The 18,999-nt window shown below is 54.6% G+C and overlaps 1 protein-coding gene across 4 annotated transcripts in view; it reads left to right on the top strand.

Moving 5' to 3' along the window:
- The window catches only part of VANGL2 (VANGL planar cell polarity protein 2), a 30,308-nt gene extending 14,219 nt beyond the window's left edge, over nt 1-16,089 (top strand). For all 4 annotated transcript variants that reach the window (XM_051858468.2, XM_008264219.4, XM_051858469.2 and 1 more), the window contains exons 2-8: nt 2,311-2,571; nt 2,688-2,808; nt 4,870-5,477; nt 6,239-6,375; nt 6,849-6,984; nt 11,645-11,876; nt 12,643-16,089. In XM_051858468.2, the coding sequence (XP_051714428.1) occupies nt 2,501-2,571; nt 2,688-2,808; nt 4,870-5,477; nt 6,239-6,375; nt 6,849-6,984; nt 11,645-11,876; nt 12,643-12,903 (1,566 nt within the window). In that variant the 5' untranslated portion in view covers nt 2,311-2,500 and the 3' untranslated portion in view covers nt 12,904-16,089. The remainder of the gene's footprint in view (nt 1-2,310; nt 2,572-2,687; nt 2,809-4,869; nt 5,478-6,238; nt 6,376-6,848; nt 6,985-11,644; nt 11,877-12,642) is intronic.
- The last annotated feature ends 2,910 nt before the right edge of the window (nt 16,090-18,999 follow it).

Here is an 18,999-nt window from a genome sequence, read left to right as displayed (position 1 = left end):
AGCAGCGGCACTGCCATCTGCCCCCTCGCTCAGGCCAGGAGTTCTTGACACCCCCCTCCCCACCATGCCAGTCCTACCTTAGGTCCTGTTGATTGCACACCAACAGAAGTCTCAAAGGTGTTTCTTACCTCTCCTGCAGCTCTGCCCCAGCCACGGCTTCGGTACCGAATGGCCTCCTCACTCATCTCCCTGTTTTTACTTTCCCCTCTTTCCAATCTGTACCTGCACTGCTAAAATCCCTCCATGGCTGGCCTTGGAATAAATCCCAGCCTCCTCACCTGGCCCCTGGCTGTCTCTGCGGCACAGCTGCTGCACCTGCTCGTGCTCAGCTCTGGCTCCTCTGGCCTTTTATTGGTTCTTTAACCACATGGAGCTCCCTCGTGCCTTTGCCCTTCCCACGTGAGTTTCTGCGGCTCGGCAGCCTTTTCCCTCCACTCTGCCTGATTAACTCCTGCTTCTCCTTTAGGCCTCTGCTTAGGTGTCATTTCCTCGGAGACACCTGCCAGAACCACCCTGTTTAACGGCGGCCCCCAGAGTTCCCTCTCCCCGGTCTCTTTTCCTGCGGTCGGCCTTTGCTGTCTGCCTGCTTACTTGTTGAGTGTGCGTCTTCCTTGCTAGATTATAAACTCAAGTGCTGTTGTACTACTGCATGCCCAGGGCCTTGCAAAATGCATGGTTCACAGAAGGTTCCCTAAAAGGATTTGATGAGTCAGTGAGTGTGGATGTGCAGTCAGCTCAGGGCACAGAGAGGAGATGAAACAGGGTCAGGAGCAGAGGGGCGGTGACGCTGGTGGGAGAGCAGGTGGGGGCTCCTGTGGGGACCTGGGAGTTGGGGAAGGCGGGAGAAGGAGAGGTCCTTTTTGCCTGTGGAATTAGCCAGGGGCACAGATAAAAGATGCTGCCCCTCAGCCACATAAACTCATGCCCATGGCAGGACTTTAGGCTTTTTTTTTTAAGATTTATTTTATTTGAAAAGCAGAGTTACAAAGAGAGAGAGGGAGAGACAGAGAGGTCTCATCCACTAGTTCACCCCAACAAATGGCCACAACAGCTGGAGTTTTTAAAGACAGAACCCAGGAGCCAGGAGCTTCTTCCTTGTCTCCATGTGGGCACAGAGGCCCAAGCAGTTGGGCCATCCTCCACTGCTTTCTCAGGCACATTAGCAGGGAGCTGGACTGGATGTGGAGCAGCTGGGACTGCAGCTGGCACTCGTGGATGCTGGCATTGTAGTTGGCAGCTTAACCCGCAGTGCCACAATGCTGGCCCCTAGGTTTTTTTTTTTTTTAAGGATTTATTTATTTATTTGAAAGTCAGAGTTACAGAGAGAGAGAAATCTTTCATCTGCTGGTTTACTCCCCAGATGGCCACAATGGCCAGGGCTGAGCCAGGCTGAAGCCAGGGGCTAGGAGTTTCTTCTGGGTCTCTCACATGGGTGGCAGGGACCCAAGCACTTGGGCCATCTTCTTCTGCTTTTCCCAAGCCATTAGCAGGGAGCTGGATTGAAAGTGGAGCAGCCAGGATTCGAACCAGCACCCATATGAGATGCAGGCACCTTAGGTGGTAGCTTTACCTGCTATGCCACAGTGCCAGTCCTAGGACTTTAGGCTTTTGAAGAATGACTTCCACTTGTCATTTCCTCCCACCCTGCACACTGTATTATTTGTCACTTCCACCCATCATACCTCACAGAGCTCCTCAGTGTGCATACACACACACACACACACACACACACACACATATACACACAGCCCCTCAAGAAGAGCAGCCTGCCTGGCCTGGCCAGTAACTGGATGTGTTCAAAGTCGATGCTCCTTGGTTGCCGAGAGAAGCAGTGGCGGTTGGCAACCTGCTGGAGCACACTCAGAAATTAGCAGTGCGGAGAGGGGGTTGTGGGGGCCGGGAGAGCCCTGGCATGGCCTCTGGACAGAGGCCAGCTGCCTTCTGCTGTCCAAGGCCTCCCATGAACAAACTGTCATCATAGCCAGGGCCAACACTCCAAGCCTCAGTTTTCCTGGCTGAGAGTAGGGGAGAGCTCTGCCCCGATCCTGCCCGCTCCAGGAGGCTCACGCTTGGGTGATCCTGGGGGCGTTTTGCTGGTCATCTTTCCCATAGTCCCTGAGTGCTGGGGAGACGCTTGCCAGGAGGTCAGGCAGGAGGAGGCTCCTGGGACAGCGCAGGAGCTGGGGAGGAGGCAGTCTCAGGCCTGGTGGGCTCTGGGCTTCTGTGGTGGCCCTACAGGGTGCTCCTGCCCTCTACCCTGACCCTGTGGGGAGCTTGAGCTGCCTCTAGCCAGCTGCTCTCTTTCGGCAGGAGCGCCGCTTGATTTTCTCCGAGACAGGCCCACCCGTCCAGCAAAATAGAGTCCCTCAGGGCGACGGTTGACTTCCTGAAGGTGCCTCTTGGCCTGAAGAAGCCGGTGCTGAAGGAGGTGGCTGTGGGGCCCCCCAAGCGGCCCCAGCCTGCGGCCCTGGAGCGCTACAAGGCACGGCGTTCAGACGCCATGGACACCGAGTCCCAGTACTCGGGCTACTCCTACAAGTCGGGCCACTCCCGCAGCTCCCGAAAGCACAGGTGGGCACCCAGGTGTGGGCGACACAGCTGCTGGAGGGAGGTGGGCATGTGCAGGGCTGATGACCCTGGCCCTGCCTGTGACCTCCTGTGCCTGTTCCCCTGGCCTCCTGCTGCAGGGACCGCCGGGACCGACACCGCTCCAAGAGCCGAGATGGGAGCCGCGGGGACAAGTCGGTGACGATCCAGGCTCCGGGAGAGCCCCTGCTGGACAACGAGTCCACGCGAGGGGATGAGCGGGTGAGTGTCCGGGGGTGCGGTGGTCCAGGCCTGGCGCTTCGGGGTCACTGCTTGGAAGAGCTGGAGGCCCCATTGGGGAAGGGGAGGGCCTAGAAACCTGGACTCTTAGGACAGAGACCAAACGAGAGAGGGGATCTGTCCTGTGCTTCTCTGGGCTGAGCGTCCCGAGGTAGGGCCTCGCTTCAGAATGAAGGGAATTTCTGTAGAGGTCCGTTTGGAAGCAGTGGCCTCTCCCTTAACTTCAGAGAGGCGGAGGTGGCCTGCATTGGGTATTGGGTATCACCAGCTCCTCTGGTGGAGGCCAGCCAGGCAGGCTGCTTGGGGGTCTGCAGTAGGAGGGGCAGGAGGGGTGGAAGAGGGTTCTGACCTCCGTGGCCAAGGGCACTGGCGACTCCCCGCTCCTTATTCCTCTGAAGAAATCTTTGTAGCCAACGCTGGCTACTCCCGGATGTTGGGAGCAGATCAGTACCTGCCGGAGAGGTTCCTTCTACCCTTCTTCCTGGGAGCTGGTCTCCTGAGTTCTTGGAGTGAGCCCGCGACATGATCAGCTCGCCTCTTGCTGGGACAGCGTTCCCAAACCCTTGCTCCCTGGAGGGGTAGGCAGTGCGTCTGGGGTCGTGGGGTTAGGAGGAGCCGCCGTTCCTCGAGCTGAAAGCTGTTGGCACACTCCCTTTCTGTGTCTGTCAGACTCTCCCCACGTCCTCAGGTTGCTCGGCCCGCCTCGTCACTGGCCCTGCCAGCCTGTGGGCCAGCAGGGTGGACACTAGCCGGCCATGCATCGCATGCCACGCCTACCTTGTCTCAGTCCCACAGCCTGAATTCCCCCCAGTTGTCAGGATGTGACTCCAGATCCTCGGGCTGTTCCAGGAGTCAAGGCCAATAATGGGCTTGGGAGTCCTCTGCGGGGTGACCTCCAGCCCCTGCAGAGTAGCTTGAGCAGACCACATTCAGTGTGCCGGGGTGGGGGGACGCTCAGCCTGTCACCCCGTTGTCTGCAGGAACAGGCAGCCCTGTACTGTGGACACTTAGGTGACCCTGGTGGGCACTGTGGCACCCAGGCCATGCCGTCATTACTCTACCACCCCCACCCCGGCCCCTAGTGTCCCCTTCTTTCCTCCAGCTACTTTGTCAGGTCAGTCCCTTTGTCAGAAACCGCCAGCCTGGCATTGTGGTGTGGCTTGCGCGAGCCCCACCCGGCCCCTCTCAGCCTCACCTTCCTATCTCCACTCCCGTGATTCCCAGCTGGCGAAGTCCTCCGGGTGCCTTGGTTCCTGCCATCCCTGTCCTGAGAACTCCCTGCTGGCTTCTGCCGAAATCACCGATTGCTGCCAGAGCTGGCAGGAACTTAGGCTGGTACTTGTAGAATTTTAGTTCCAGTGCAGATCCTGGTGCAGTCGATGTAGGGTGGGCCTGAGGTTCTGCCTTTTCTAGCAGGCTCCTGGCTGATGTCCACCTGAGGGTCCACAGGCCACGTTTTGAGGAGCCAACACTTAGAGCCATTTAGATCAGTCTTGGATGAACAGGAGAGCCAACTGGGGAGCTTTTCATCCAAAGGTTGATGGGCAGATTGCACGTGACCCTTGGCATTATTTTCCAGCTTGTCCTGGTCATTCCGATGTATTCAGCTGGGACTGGGAACCACTAATCCTGTCCGGCTGCTGCAGGCCACCCACCCCTAAGGATTAGCTCAGGTCCTGCTGTTCCACGGAAGTCGGCCTCAGATCCTAGTCTCTGCCCGTGAGTCTGCTCCCAGATCCCGATCGCCGGCTGAGCTGCCCCTGCGGATTTGTCTTGTGCTTTGTGCTCTCAGGGCCATCACTGCGGGTGTAGATTTTTCCTGTCTCACTGAGCTGGCTCTTCTAGAAGCAGGGTCAGACTTTGCTATCTGCAGAGGCCAGACCTGGACACACAGGGCAGCCCAGCACATGCTCTGATGGTTGCCCAGTTGTTCATCACCCTCTCTGCTTTCTGCCTCCCCCTTTCCCCTGTGTTCTCGCTGCTTCCCTCCCCTCATCCCTCTGTGTCTCCCGCTCTGTGCTGCCCCCTTCCGCCCCCCTGCAGGATGACAACTGGGGAGAAACGACCACGGTGGTCACCGGCACCTCAGAGCACAGCATCTCCCATGATGACCTCACACGCATCGCCAAGGACATGGAGGACAGCGTCCCGCTGGACTGTTCCCGTCACCTGGGTGTGGCGGCAGGGGCCACCCTGGCGCTGCTGTCTTTCCTCACGCCGCTGGCTTTCCTGCTGCTGCCCCCGCTGCTGTGGCGGGAGGAGCTCGAGCCGTGCGGGACGGCCTGCGAGGGCCTCTTCATCTCCGTGGCCTTCAAGCTGCTCATCCTGCTGCTGGGCAGCTGGGCGCTGTTCTTCCGCCGGCCCAAGGCCTCGCTGCCGCGCGTCTTCGTGCTGCGCGCCCTGCTCATGGTGCTCGTCTTCCTGCTTGTGGTCTCCTACTGGCTCTTCTACGGCGTGCGCATCCTGGACGCCCGGGAGCGCAGCTACCAAGGCGTGGTGCAGTTCGCCGTGTCGCTGGTGGACGCCCTGCTCTTCGTGCACTACCTGGCTGTGGTCCTGCTGGAGCTGCGCCAGCTCCAGCCTCAGTTCACGCTCAAGGTTGTGCGCTCCACTGACGGGGCCAGTCGCTTCTACAACGTGGGCCATCTCAGGTATGGACGCGTGGGAAGAGGCGGCTCCTGCGCTGGGAGAAGGCTGGGGCTGGAAAAGGATGTTGGGGCGGCTGAGGGGACACCAAGGCAGAAGGTGCCCTGGGGTGCAGGTGGGGGCGCCGTGTGGGAAGGAACTGAGTACTCTGCCCGTAGTGTTGACTGCTTACTGGAACTGTCGCGTGCAGGGCTGTGGGTGAGATGTGCTGGGAGTTGAGTTAGGTGTAGACAGGCAGTTGGACATTGGGAATCTTAGAGGCGGGGTAGACCAAGACAGAGAGAGAGGTGTGGGGCACCAACAGGGGCTTTTGGGAATTCCTGTCTTGGAAACAGCCTTTTGTGAGAACCAGTGGGTGGCCCTTGAGATGAGCTTGCCCAAGCGGGGACCCTCAGAGTAAGGGATAGTAGGAGGGGGCTTCAGCTGCCGCTAGGAGACTCGTGGGCAGAGTAGCGGTGGCTTCTCCTGGGTCTTGTTGAGCAACTTGGAGAAATACTGGAGGGGGCAGAAGAGCCCCTTGGCTGGACCCCCGGCCCAAGGCCCTTCCTCCCATGGGCGTCAGCAGGGCAGGGAAAGAGTAGTGGGCCCGGCCCTGGGGAAGGCTGGGGAGCCTGGTAAGTAGAGCTCAGGCCTGAGCAGGCTTCCTGGAAGCGGCTTGTCCCTGGCGTGTGTCCTCTCCTGCCCTGCCGCCCTGCCCTGATGTGTCCCTCCCCCTGCGCCCCTTGTCTGTCCCTTCTCCCTCCCCCCCTGCCGTCTTCCCCCACAGCATCCAGCGCGTGGCCGTGTGGATCCTGGAGAAGTATTACCATGACTTCCCTGTCTACAACCCTGCCCTCCTCAACCTGCCCAAGTCCGTCCTGGCCAAGAAAGTGTCTGGCTTCAAGGTGTATTCCCTCGGAGAGGGTGAGCGGCCCTGCTCCTCCACCCCTCCTGGCCTCTGCCCGAGCAGGACTCCAAGTTGGCTCCTCTTCCTCTCTCCCCGTTCTCCCCTTGCTCTCTCCTTTCCCTGGCCTGTTTCCCAGCCCCTCTGTTCTGTCATTTCCCTTGGCTTCAGGTGGCTGGTCTAGGCTGCTGGCTCTACTTGCTGTCCCTCTCTGCTATGGTGCGTCCCCCCCAAACCCTGATCTGGCTCCTCTGTGTCTCATCCACTCTGGTCAGAGCCTTCTGTGCTAGGGAGCAGCGCGTGCGGGATCTTGCCTTTCCGGGGCCGTCCTCGCTGCTTTCCTGCGGCCTTGCCCAGCCAGCGGCCAGGCGGGTTGGGAACGGGAGGCACGGCTGGGTGGTGGGAACATGCCAGGCTTCGGCTTCCGGAGCTCCTGGGGTGGGAAGAGGCCACTCGCCCTCGTGACCGTGCCCTCTGTCCCGATCCTGTGCAGAAAACAGCACCAACAACTCCACAGGCCAGTCGCGGGCTGTGATTGCGGCGGCGGCCCGCAGGCGGGACAACAGCCACAACGAATACTACTACGAGGAGGCCGAGCACGAGCGGAGGGTGCGCAAGCGCAGGGCCAGGTGGGTCCCTGGGGGAGACCCCGAGGGGGCGCCTGTGGGTGAGCTGGGAGACTGCTGGAAACAAGGGCAGTGACGATTCGGGTGGGTTGTGTATGTGCCATCATTTTCCGTTGCTGTCATAACAGATGACCGTGAACTTGGGCTGGGAGGCAACACACATTAATTGTCTCCCACTTCCGTTGGTCAGGTGTGGGCTGGCTGGACGCTCCACCCAGGCCTCACAGATGGAAATCCTGACAGCTCTCGTCAGAGCTGGCGCTTCCCTTCTGAACTCACTGCTGACTTTTTTTTTTTTTAAATATTTATTTAGTTATTTGAAAGACTGAGTTACAGAGAGAGAGAGAGAGAGAGAGAGAGATTCTCCATCCACTGGCTTACTCCTCAAATGGCCACAGTGGCTGGAGCTGACCTATCCGTAGCCAGGAGTCTTCCATGTGGGTGTAGGAGCCCAAGCACCTGGGCCATCTTCCACTGTTTTCCCAGGCACATTAGCAGGGAGCTGGATTGGAAGTGGAGCAGCTGGAACCTTAACAAGTGCCCATATGGGATGCCAGTGCTGCAGGTGGAAGCTTTACCTGCTATGCCACAGTGGTGGCCCCTAAGACCCTGTCTTTTGGCAGAAGTCCCTGCCTTGTCACCTTGCCCCACAGGCCAGTTTTCGCGTGCTGGCTCACTTTTTCTGGCAGGAACAGGTCTCTCTCCCAGACTTCTGCTGTCATCTGGGGCAAGCTCTGCTTTTAGAGGGCGTGTGATTTAGCTTGGGCCGCCTGGGATCATCTTCTTGTGTTAGAAAGTCAAGTGGTTTGGCACTTGACCCTTGTCAAATGTGCAAAGGCTACTGAATGGAGAGGGAGTGGGAATCCAGCACAGGTAGGGGATGCCTTTGAATTCTGCTACTGCACTGGGGGTAGGGACCACCTTAGGGCTGTGAGCCTCAGCTGCAGCAGCAGGCCCGGAGGCTGGACGAGCCTTTCTCCTGGGAGATCCTGAAGGTTCTGGTGCCCACGTTTTGGTAAATTCTGCCATGCTGTCCTTACTCCTCCCTTCTCCCTGTTCATATTACCATGTACCATGTGAACTTAAATCATACCTGGACAGTTTTCCTGGGTGCTTCCTGCTGCCAGATCCTGCCTTGGTCTACAGGAATTTGCTTGCAGGGGTCCGGGGGAGGAGCAGAAAGCCTTGGGACTGGACCATTGGCCTCTCTCTTTCCCCCGCCCCCCACATTCTCCAGGCTTCAAGGAACGGAGATGGCCTTGGCTCTGTTCTGGACACACGAGCCTGGAGTCCCCTGCCATAGGACAAAGACCACCAACCCCGGCATGTCTCCAGTAGTCTCAGAAATGGCCCTCATGGGAGGGGAACCAATGCTGCTCCCTACCTCTCTACCTTCTGCTCTGATGAGGGTCTTTGGGTCCCCTGTACTGCTATGGTGGCACATAAGGGGCCCTTCCCCGCACCCCCCATCACTTTGCTTGTAATCGAGAGAAAGCTTTTTCTGTTGGTTCATCTAAAACTGAAGAATCTTTTAGAAAGAATTTACTGGAGCTGGCATTGTGGCTTAGTGGGTTAAGCTGCTGCCTGTAAAACACAAGCATCCCATATGAGCTCTGGTTTGAGTCCTGGCTGCTCCAGTTCTGATGCAGATCCCTGCAAATGTGCCTGGGAAAGTTGTAGAAGATGGCCCTGCCACTCACTTGGGAGACCTGGATGGAGTTTCTGGTTCCTGGCTTTGGCTTGGCCCAGCCCCAGCCATTGTAGCTATCTGGGAAGTGAACCAGCAGATGGAAAATCTCTCTCTCTCTCTCTCCTCTCTCTCTCTCTCATTCTCTGACTACCTTTCAAATAAATACATCTTTAAAAAGGAACTTTACTGAGACACTTAGGGGAAGCAGAAGAATAACCAAGACTGTAGGATACTCAGAAGCACACAGCTTCAGCCTGGGGTCCCAGCCTAGCTTCCCAGGATGCTGTGTTTCTGGGTACCAGCCTGCAGGCCTCACTGCTTTCCTCAGTCCCTTCCTGCCCATAAGCCAGGTGGCTGTATTTTGTATTTGGACTGCAAGTGCAGAGAATTGCGTGACTCACCCTTCTCAGCTTTTAACACATCATCATATGTGTCTTCCCAGTTCTTTATTCTAAATGTTTCCCTTTTCCTCTGGTCCCCACTCTTACTCCACTCCCACATTTTAGGCACCCACTCCTGTGGGCATAAATTCTTGTACAAATTTAGTGTCGTCTTAGTTTCTGTATGCTTTTAATATAAATGGACTTTTTCTGTTTCCCCCTTAATGAATGCTGTTTTTGAGATTTGTCCATGCTGTGAATGCATCCAGTTTTTTGCATCTTTTAAAAAATTTTTATTACACACTTTTATAAAAGGTTTATTTATTTATTTATTTGAAAGGCAAAGTTACAAAGAGAGAGGGAGAGAGAAAGATATCTTCCATCCACTGATTCACTCCCCATCATTCCCCAAATGGCTGCAATGGCTGAGGCTGGGCTAGGCTGAAGCCAGGAACCAGGAGCCCCATCCAGGTATCCCATGTAGGCCATCTTCTCCTGCTTTTCTCAGGCCATTAACAGGGAACTGGATCAGAAGTGGAGCAGCCAGGATGTGAACCGATGTTCATGTGGGATGCTGTCATCACAGGCAGTGGCTTTACCTGCTGCACCACAATGCTGGGTCCCTGTTTTTTCTTCTTACTGCATAGGAGTTCACAGAATACTCCCAGTGTCATTTCCAATATTGAGTTATGGTCGTCCTCTTACTTTGTCCATTTTAAAGGAGATGTAGCATCTTAATGTTTTAATTTGAATCTCTCAAATTACCAACCAGTAACCATTGCATCTACTTTTTAGCTTTCAGGCATCTCATGAATATTTGGTTCACATCTTTTGGCACATTTTGTTGAAGGGTTTTTGCCTTTTTCTTCTTGACTTGTAGTGAATTATTTGCATATTTTAGTTATTAATCATTTGATGATTTTAGATGCTGAATGTATAAGGGTAGTTCAAAAGATCCACGGAAAATGGAATTAAAAGATAACTTTAGGGGCCGGCGCTTGGCGCAGCAGGTTAATGCCCTGGCTTGAAGTGCCAGCATCCCATATGATGTTGGTTCGAGACCCGGCTGCTCCACTTCCTATCCAGCTCTCTGCTATGTCCTGGGAAAGCAGTAGAAGATGACCCAAGTGCTTGGGTCGTGTACCCATGTGGGAGACCCAGAGGAAGCTCCTGGCTCCTGGCTTTGGATCAGCACAGCTCCGGCTATTGTGGCCAATTGGGGAATGAACCATCGGATGGAAGACCTCTCTCTTTCTGCCTCTTCTCTCTCTGTGTAACTCTGACTTTCAAATACATAGATAAATAGATCTTAATAATAAATAAATAGATCTTAAAAAAGATAACTTTATTTGGTGAAAAAGTTTGAAATCATGCTTATGAGGGATCTGCAAAAAATTCATAGTGGGGCCAGTGCCATGGTGTAGTAGGCTAAGCCTCTGCCTGCGGCACTGGCATCCCATATAGGCACTGGTTCGTGTCCTGGCTGCTCCACTTCCAATCCAGCTCTCTGCGAATGGCCCGAGAAAGCAGTAGAAGATGGCCCAAGTTCGTGGGTCCCTGCAGGCACATGGGAGACCCAGAAGAAGCTCTTGTCTCCTGGCTTTGGATTGGCCTGGCTCCGGCCGTTGCAGCCATTTGGGTTGTGAACCAGTGGATGGAAGACCTTTCTCTCTGTGTCTCTCCTTCTCTCTGTCTGTAACTCTGCCTCTCAAATAAATAAACCAAATCTTTAAAAAAAGGTTCATAGAAAATTTGTGTTATGAATAGCTGTACGTGGATTTCACAATTAAAAAAAGATTTATTTATCTGAAAGGCTGAGTGACATAGGGAGGGAGAGACAGAAAGAGAGAGATCTTTCATCTGTTGGTTCACTCCCCAAATGACTACAGTGACCAGGAGTGGCCCATGATGTAGCCAGGAGCCCTGAACTCCATCCTGGTCTCCTACATGGGAGGCACATCCAGGTACTTGGGCCATCTTCCACTGCTTTCACAGGCACGTTAACGGGGATTTGGGTTGGAAGCAGAGCAGCTGGAATTTGAACTGGCACTCCAGTATGGAATGCTGGCATTGTAAGCCGCAGCTTAACTTACTGCATCACAAGGCCTGCCCAGATTTCTTTTTTTTTACACCAAAATAAACTTTTTTTTGTTCTATTTTTCCATTAACTTGTGAAGTACTCTTGTGTTTCCCTCGATGCTGCCCATGTAATTATGGCTGAATAGATCTGTCATTTTGATGAGATCATGTCTGCTAATTTTTGACCTGATGAAGTGCAATGTGAGGGTCTTTTTGGAGCCATCCCTGCAGCACAGTCCCTAGTTGTCTCTCTGGGCTTGACACTAGATTTGTCCTGAATTCCTGGGCTGTGGCTCAGTGAGCTCCATGGCTGTGTCCTGGCCCCAGCTGGGGAAAGATGTCCCCTCCCTCCCCCACCCTCAAGTCTTCCAGGAGTCCAGCCCTTGGTTCCAGATGGTTTGGGTGGCATTGGGGTGGGCGTGAAGACTTAGCCTCGCTCAGGCCCTGGAGGACTGGAGCTGGGGGGAGGGGGAGGGGGGCATCTGGTCCAGACCCCTCCCCACCTGTCCCGCAGGCTCGTGGTAGCTGTGGAGGAGGCCTTCACTCACATTAAGCGGCTGCAGGAAGAGGAGCAGAAGAACCCCAGGGAGGTGATGGACCCGCGGGAGGCAGCTCAGGCCATCTTTGCATCCATGGCCCGTGCCATGCAGAAGTACCTTCGGACCACCAAGCAGCAGCCTTACCACACCATGGAGAGCATCCTGCAGCACCTGGAGTTCTGCATCACACACGACATGACGCCCAAGGTAGGCCCGCTCTGCTCCCAGCCCCTGCTCTTTGCCCAGCTCCTGGTCCTCTTTTCCACCATCGTTTTCCCCAGCTCTCTTCCTTCTTTCTTCACCCCCACCCCTCTTCCTCTCTCACCTCCACCTCCTTCTTATCATCTCTTCTCTCCTTGGTACGCCATCCACCTGCTCTGCATGGGGTGAAGTTCTTGGGCGGACGAGGAGAACAGAGGCTTCAGGGCTCTTTGGGGGATGGCTGAGACCTGTAATGCACTGTAAAGCACTGGCATTTCCAGACCCAAAGTCTCACCTTTAACCCCAGGACCCTGCTACCTCTGCCAGATGGTCTCTGCCCTCTGCTCATGTTGAGCCATTGCTCACCCTGTGGCTATATTGCCAAACTCCTAGAATTGCTTTCCCTGAGCCACCCTTGGTGGACAGGCAGCTAAAGTGTTGCCCTTAACCTTGACCCCTCGGACTGCCTCTTGGTGCAGGCCTGCTTGGCACCAGTCGTGTGAGCTGTGTGGGAAGGAAGGCAGGATGAGGGAAGCTTGTGCAGGCCGCAGCCTGCTGCAGGGACAAGAGTGGGGGATGAGGTCGGGGGAGCCGAATTCCGGTCCTGACTGTGGAGCAACCTCATCTCCGTGAGCACTGGCTTCCTCAAAACAAAAGTCTGGGGCGGATACTCCCTGACCTCTTCTTGCCCCTTGTCTTGGGCAGCTGTGCCCTGGGGAAGAACAGTGGGTGGTGCAGGAGACGCCTATGCAGCCACTTCTCCCCCTCGCAGGCCTTCCTGGAGCGGTATTTGGCAGCTGGCCCCACCATTCAGTACCACAAGGAACGCTGGCTGGCCAAACAGTGGACACTGGTGAGCGAGGAGCCGGTGACCAACGGGCTCAAGGATGGCATCGTGTTCCTTTTAAAGCGCCAGGACTTCAGCCTGGTGGTCAGCACCAAGAAGGTGCCATTCTTCAAACTCTCCGAGGAATTTGTGGATCCCAAGTCGCACAAGTTTGTTATGAGGCTGCAGTCCGAGACCTCGGTGTGACTGTGCAGCAGCAGGGGCAGCGGGAGACTCTGGGGGTCCTGAGGGGTGGGGGGCTCGCTTCTTGGGCCCAGCCACATGCCTGCCACCCTTCTTCCTCTTGCTCTTGTTTTTTTTTTTTTTTTTTTTTGTTGTTGTTGTTTATTTTTTTTACTTGAATTAACTACCCCCCCCCCCCCCCCGCCCCGTCATCCTTGTCTTCCCCCACGTGGAGAAACCACCCTGCTGTCAGCAGCGGCTGGGACGGCCTCCTCCTCCCACTTCTGTGTCCCTCCAGGCCCTGCGGGAATCAGTGCCTCCCCTTCTTGCCCCAGCCACCCTCCCCCTTAGAGGTCTCCTTGTTCCGTCCCCTCCTGAGCTCCACCGCAAACCCAAGTGCTTGCAACGGGTTCTCTCCAGTGGCCCCCGACACAGATAGGACTCCAGAGAACCACAGTGCCAAACCCGCAGGGCGGCAGCTGCCCTCCTGCTGCCTCTCCCCCCAACTCGTAACAAACCCCCGGGGCGCTCAGGCAAGGACACCCCTGCCACGCAGTGCCAGAGTTGGGCGACTCCCTGCCAGCACTATTTGTTCTGGCTCTTAGAGCCCCCTTTCTGCCGTCTACATGTGTTTAGAGCGAGGGAGGCTCCCAGCTGTACCTGGAGAGCTCCCCTTCCCCTGACTTTATGGGGGAAGGTGGTTTCCTTCCAGTGTGGTTTTCCTGGCCAACTCCCGAGGGGAAGCACAAGATAGACCTTTGAGGTCTCGACAGGACCCTGGTCACTGACCTCTGCCCTCTGCCCTTCCCAGTGAAGGATGGTATGTAGACCCCTGCCCACACCTGGCAGCCTGCAGACCCTGACTCAACCCCTGTGGTCTTAGACAGTGTTTTTCTTTTCCTTCACCAGCCAGCCCAGCCCTGTGTCCTCTCGGCTCCCGGGACCTGCTGCCTCATCTCTTACGGGGGGAGCCAGAAGCTCCTCCCCATCCCCTGCCTTAAGTCCAGTTCTTTGCCTCAGGGCTCTCTTTTCCTCGGCCTTCCAGGGTCCCCTCCTGTCCTCCCTGCCTGGTTCTCTGGGCTCTGGTCTCCCTGGGTATTGGGGTGAGGGGCCAGGATGACTGCCTTTTGTGGGTACTTAGTCCCTCACCCCGTTTTAGCTTCCATGGTCCACACCAAATGTGAATCCTCAATAGTTTAGATCTCATTTTGAGCAAAATTTGCTGGCCCTCTAATACGTAGTTTCTGAGTGAATTTGAGCCTTTCGATCAGACACCTCTGAATTAAGTAGTTTTGCCAAGGGGAGTAGAACTAGGAAAAGCCCGGGTATCCCCATCCAGGATCCGGGTGAAGGGGCACACTGATGGAGGGGCGCAGCGCGCTCCTGGTGAATTATCTGAATAACGCACGACGGCCCCTGTCGGCCAGCCCTGCCTTCTGCTGGAGCACTCGCACCTCTCCCTCCGAGTGCAGGTGGGGCCGCGTCTCCACTGAGCGCTCAGCCGGATCTGCTTCCTCCCTGCGGGGGCGGCCCTGGGGATCGCAGCACCTGATGATTCGGGTTTTTCCTGTCCTTTCTGCAAAGGCCGTTTGTCTCCCACCCCTTACTAGAGAAGGGCTCATGGGTACCTTGTCCCCTTCCCCGGGGGCTGGGTGGGTGGGTTGCAGGGCTGACTTGGGCAGGGCTTGGAGATCGGCCTTGGACGGGCGGCTGGGGTCCCCTGGAGGGGCCTGTGGGAACTACATCCCGTGCTGGGCATCCTGGGCAGGTCTCCTTTCTTTTCTTCACAAATCTGGTTTCACAGGAGTTCCTTTTGGGTCCCATAAATACCTCACTATCCTGGGAAACAGGGCCTGGATGGTGATCGGGGTCACTGCCCTGTGGGCAAGAGTGGGGTGGTGTGGTTTGAGGAGTGGGTTGGGGTGGGCAGACGGAAAGTATTTGGGGTCTTAGTCGCTGCCCTGGGGGCGGGGGAATGTTTATTTTAAGAACCTGCCATGTTTTTAATCACTGTGATTTTTTTCATTCCTTTTTCCTGAAACAAAACAAAACAAAAAGTTTTCCCAACTCTCTCTAAGCACTAAGGGCTGCGACTGAGAATGGTAGCGTCTTGGTCCTTTACGTCAGAACTGTGGTATCTTTGTCTTCTTTGGTTATTATTATTATTATTATGTTTTAAGACGTCGGGATGAATTGTCAAGTGTGTGGCTGTGTGTCTGTCTTGTGCTTCTCCCGCGTGGGAAGCTGTCTTCATGCTGTGAACTGCTGTGGGGTGAGCCCCTGCCTCGGTCCTCCGCGCAGTCTCCCTGCCCTCCACCTGTCCTGCCACCCGCTGGATGGGGCGTGCCCACCGCCTGCACACACCCCTCCCCCATGTCACTGTGGGGGTGCCGTGGCTGGGCCCCTCCAGTGCACTGTTCCCAGGACTTGTTCACCCCCAACCCCCCCACCAGGCCTCCTTCTCCATCCCCTTGGGATGCTCGCCCTCCACACCAGGACACAGTGCCTCAGTCCTCCACCTACCTCGCCGCCCTGCCGCTGTCCCCACCGGCCCCTTCCTCCTAAGCTAGTCTCTGTGCTCTCTGCCTGCTTCCCTCTGGCCTCTCATTTTGCCTTCCTGTTCCCCTCCATTTCAGCCCTTAACTTTTCTGCCTCTTTGTCCACACCTCAGTGTTTCCATGGCAGACCCTGCTACAACACCATGATGAGACATGGGGACCTGGAAACTTCTCAGTGGAAACGTCTATTCCCCGGGGGTTCTAGTTCTCTGCTTTTCCATTGGACCCAGAGGGCTCCCTCGCCCTTCCATGGTGTCTGTCAGTCTGTCTGTCTCCTCTGTCCTCTGCCCTCCCCATGGGCAGGATCCACTGATGGATTCAGTCCTGGTGTGTGATTGTTGTGATTTGTTCTGTGCGCAAAAGGGAGGGATTCTCTGGGTCCTTCCAAGTGAGATTGTAAATGTAGAACTTTCCATTGTTGGATCTAGATTTTTTTTTCTTTTCATTTTGGGTTACAGAGCTGAGACATTGTGCATGCATGTAGAAAATTATAAAATGTAAATTTTTTTTAATATATAAAAAGCTTGTTTTTACAGTTTGCAGTGGATCTAAACATTATGGCAATTTTAGGGATTTTTTTCTTAAACATAGGAACTAAAACTGTACAAATTTTTTTTATATAAAATAAAGACATTTGACTTTTGCGGGGGCATTCTGTGGCTTTGTTTTTCTTTCTTTCTTTTTTTTTTTTTTTTACAGGAATGAATGCAAGCTTGTAGGTGGAGTGAGAGAGCGAGCAGGCCAGCAGGGGGCAGTGTGAGCTCGGCAGTGCTCTGCAGGCCTCTGGCGGTGGTAAGAGAGCAGTGGGGAGAGGAGAAGGCAATTGCTTGCCCTGGACCCTGATTCTGAGGAGAAACTGTTGAGTCCTCAGCCCTCCCTTGGGTGGGACTCAGGTTAAGGAGGAAGGAAAGGTTACTTTCTAGGTGCATCCTCTGGAACATGCTCATGTCCGCATGGCATCTAGGCGAGGGGCCGGAATGGGATTTCCTAAAACATTTTTCAAGATGCAGTAGGAATTTCAGAGAGTAGGTGATAATTTCAGTCCACAGCGACAGCTCATCACTTTTCCTTGAGAGGAATTCTTGAAGTGTATCTCTTACTACACAGACAAGCTGATCTATTTTTGTGGTTGTTGTTAAGCACAATGTAGCACTACTTTTATTTACCAAGGCAGACACAGCCATTGTCCTCTCTGTAACAGAGCTTTGCAACCAGCTCCCACCACTGTCATTGAGCACTGGCCCTGCAGGAGTAGCTTTTCACCTTGTCCTTAAGTCTTCCCAGGACTCCAGTAACTTAAACATTTCAAGAGAGTCACTGAGTTTCAGCATAGAATTTTTCCTAGCCTGAGGCTCACAGCCTAAACCTTTGTTGCAGGGAGCTCATCTCACTGAAGGGATGAAATAAGGTGACCTGAAACTGGGCCAGGGACCGACTTCCTGTAGATTGTGACTAGGCACCCCCGTTCTGGCCCAACTGCTCACGTGTACTGAAGCAGTACAAGGCCTGCCAGCTTCGCAGAGCTGATTCCAGAAGTTCACTGTTTGTGTGTGTCCCCAGCAGCCACTTTAAAGCCTGTCCCTAAATAGTACGAGTATTTCTAGTGGGTCTGACTGTGCAGGAGTCCCCAGTACGTGCATCTGTCTCCTCTTGAAGCCCTGCTCTGTGGAGTGACCCTAGATCCACATGCTGCTTCCCTGAGCCCTGCCTGCTGCTCCGTGATATCTGATTGCCTGGTCTAAAATTGAAATGTGCTGCATTAAGCTTAACAACATTACATACTCTTACTCTTTAACTTGAGAAGCTAAGACAGAGCACATTCATATAAGAAAGGCCACGCTCAACATCAAAGGCCCACACAAATCAAGTTATAGGTTTTGTCACTAGACCAAAGCAGAAGTTTTTAAGTTAACAGCTTACACAACTTTAAAAAAAATAGGAAAACAGTTACTCTGTAGGATGCATCAGGTATCATTCTTATAATTTTGGCCATCACTGAACTTCATCTTGACCTTTAAGTGCTTGTCAGAAGGATTTGTCATGAGGTGCTTGGCCAAATATGACAGCTGGCTTTATTTTTCACTTTGAAAACAACTTTTCCCTCTTTTAAATATTTATTTATTAATTTGAAAAGCAGAGTTTTTTTTTTTTTAATTTATTTGACTGATAGAGTTAGACAGTGAGAGAGAGAGACAGAGAGAAAGGTCTTCCTTCCGTTGGTTCACTCCCCAAATGGCTGCTACAGCCGGAGCTACACCGATCCGAAGCCAGGAGCCAGGTGCTTCCTCCTGGTCTCCCACGCGGGTGCAGGCACCCAAGCACTTGGGCCATCCTCCACTGCCTTCCCGGGCCACAGTAGAGAACTGGACTGGAAGAAGAACAGCCAGGACTAGAACCCGGTGCCCATATGGGATACCGGCGTTGCAGGCAGAGGATTAGCCCAGTGAGCCATGGTGCCGGCGCCGAAAAGCAGAGTTACATAGAGAGAGAAAGAGAGAGAGAGAGTGAGGGGGAGGGATCTTTCATCCACTGGTTCACTTCCCAAATGGCTGCAACAGACGGAGCTGGGCCTGTTCAAAGCCAGGAGCCAGGAGCTTCCTCCAGGTCTCCCATGTGGGTGCAGGGGCCCAAGGACTTGGGCCATCTTCTACTGCTTTCCCAGGCCATAAGCAGGATTGGAAGTGTAGCAGCTGGGACTCCAACTGCTGCCCGTATGGGGTGCCCAGTGGTAGATGGAGGCTTGACCTCTTGCACCTGTCCCATTGTCCCTCTTTTGTAGACAAAGCGAGGCTTTAGCTCCCACTAAGCTTATCCTTATCCTTCCAGCTTTTCTTTCCTCCTCCTCTTTCTTCTTCTTTTAAAAGATTTATTTATTTATCTGAGATGCAGAGTTACAGAGAGAGGGAGAGACAGAGAGAAATGGAAAGAGAGAGATCTTCCATCTGTTGGTTCACTCCCCAAATGGCCGCAAGGGCTGGAGCTGCGCCCATCCGAAACCAGGAGCCAAGAGCTTCTTTCGGGTCTCCCATGTAGGTGCAGGGGCCAAAGGACTTGGGCCATCTTCCTCTGTTTTCCCAGGCCATCGTAGAGAGCTGGATAGGAATTGGAACAGCCAGGGCCCGAACTGGTGCCCATACGGGTTCCAGCAGTCAGAGGCTTAGCCTACTATACCACAGCGCTGGCCCCCCCAGCTTAGTTTAGCTTAGCTTTTCCTTTTTTTTTTTTTTTAATACAGGCAGAGTGGACAGTGAGAGAGACAGAGAGAAAGGTCTTCCTTTGCTGTTGGTTCACCCTCCAATGGCCGCCGAGGCCGGCGCGCTGCAGCCGGCACACCGCGCTGATCTGAAGGCAGAAGCCAGGTGCTTCTCCTGGTCTCCCATGGGGTGCAGGGCCCAAGCACTTGGGCCATCCTCCACTGCACTCCCTGGCCACAGCAGAGAGCTGGCCTGGAAGGGGGGCAACTGGGACAGAATCCGGTGCCCTGACTGGGACTAGAACCCGGTGTGCCGACGCTGCTAGGTGGAGGATTAGCCTAGTGAGCCACGGCGCTGGCTGCTTTTCT

This window comes from Oryctolagus cuniculus, chromosome 7 (assembly GCF_964237555.1).
Source record: "Oryctolagus cuniculus chromosome 7, mOryCun1.1, whole genome shotgun sequence".
Taxonomy (NCBI): Eukaryota; Metazoa; Chordata; class Mammalia; order Lagomorpha; family Leporidae; genus Oryctolagus; species Oryctolagus cuniculus.
The sequence above is the reverse complement of the archived record's forward strand: the minus strand, read 5'-3'. Positions and strand labels throughout refer to the sequence as shown.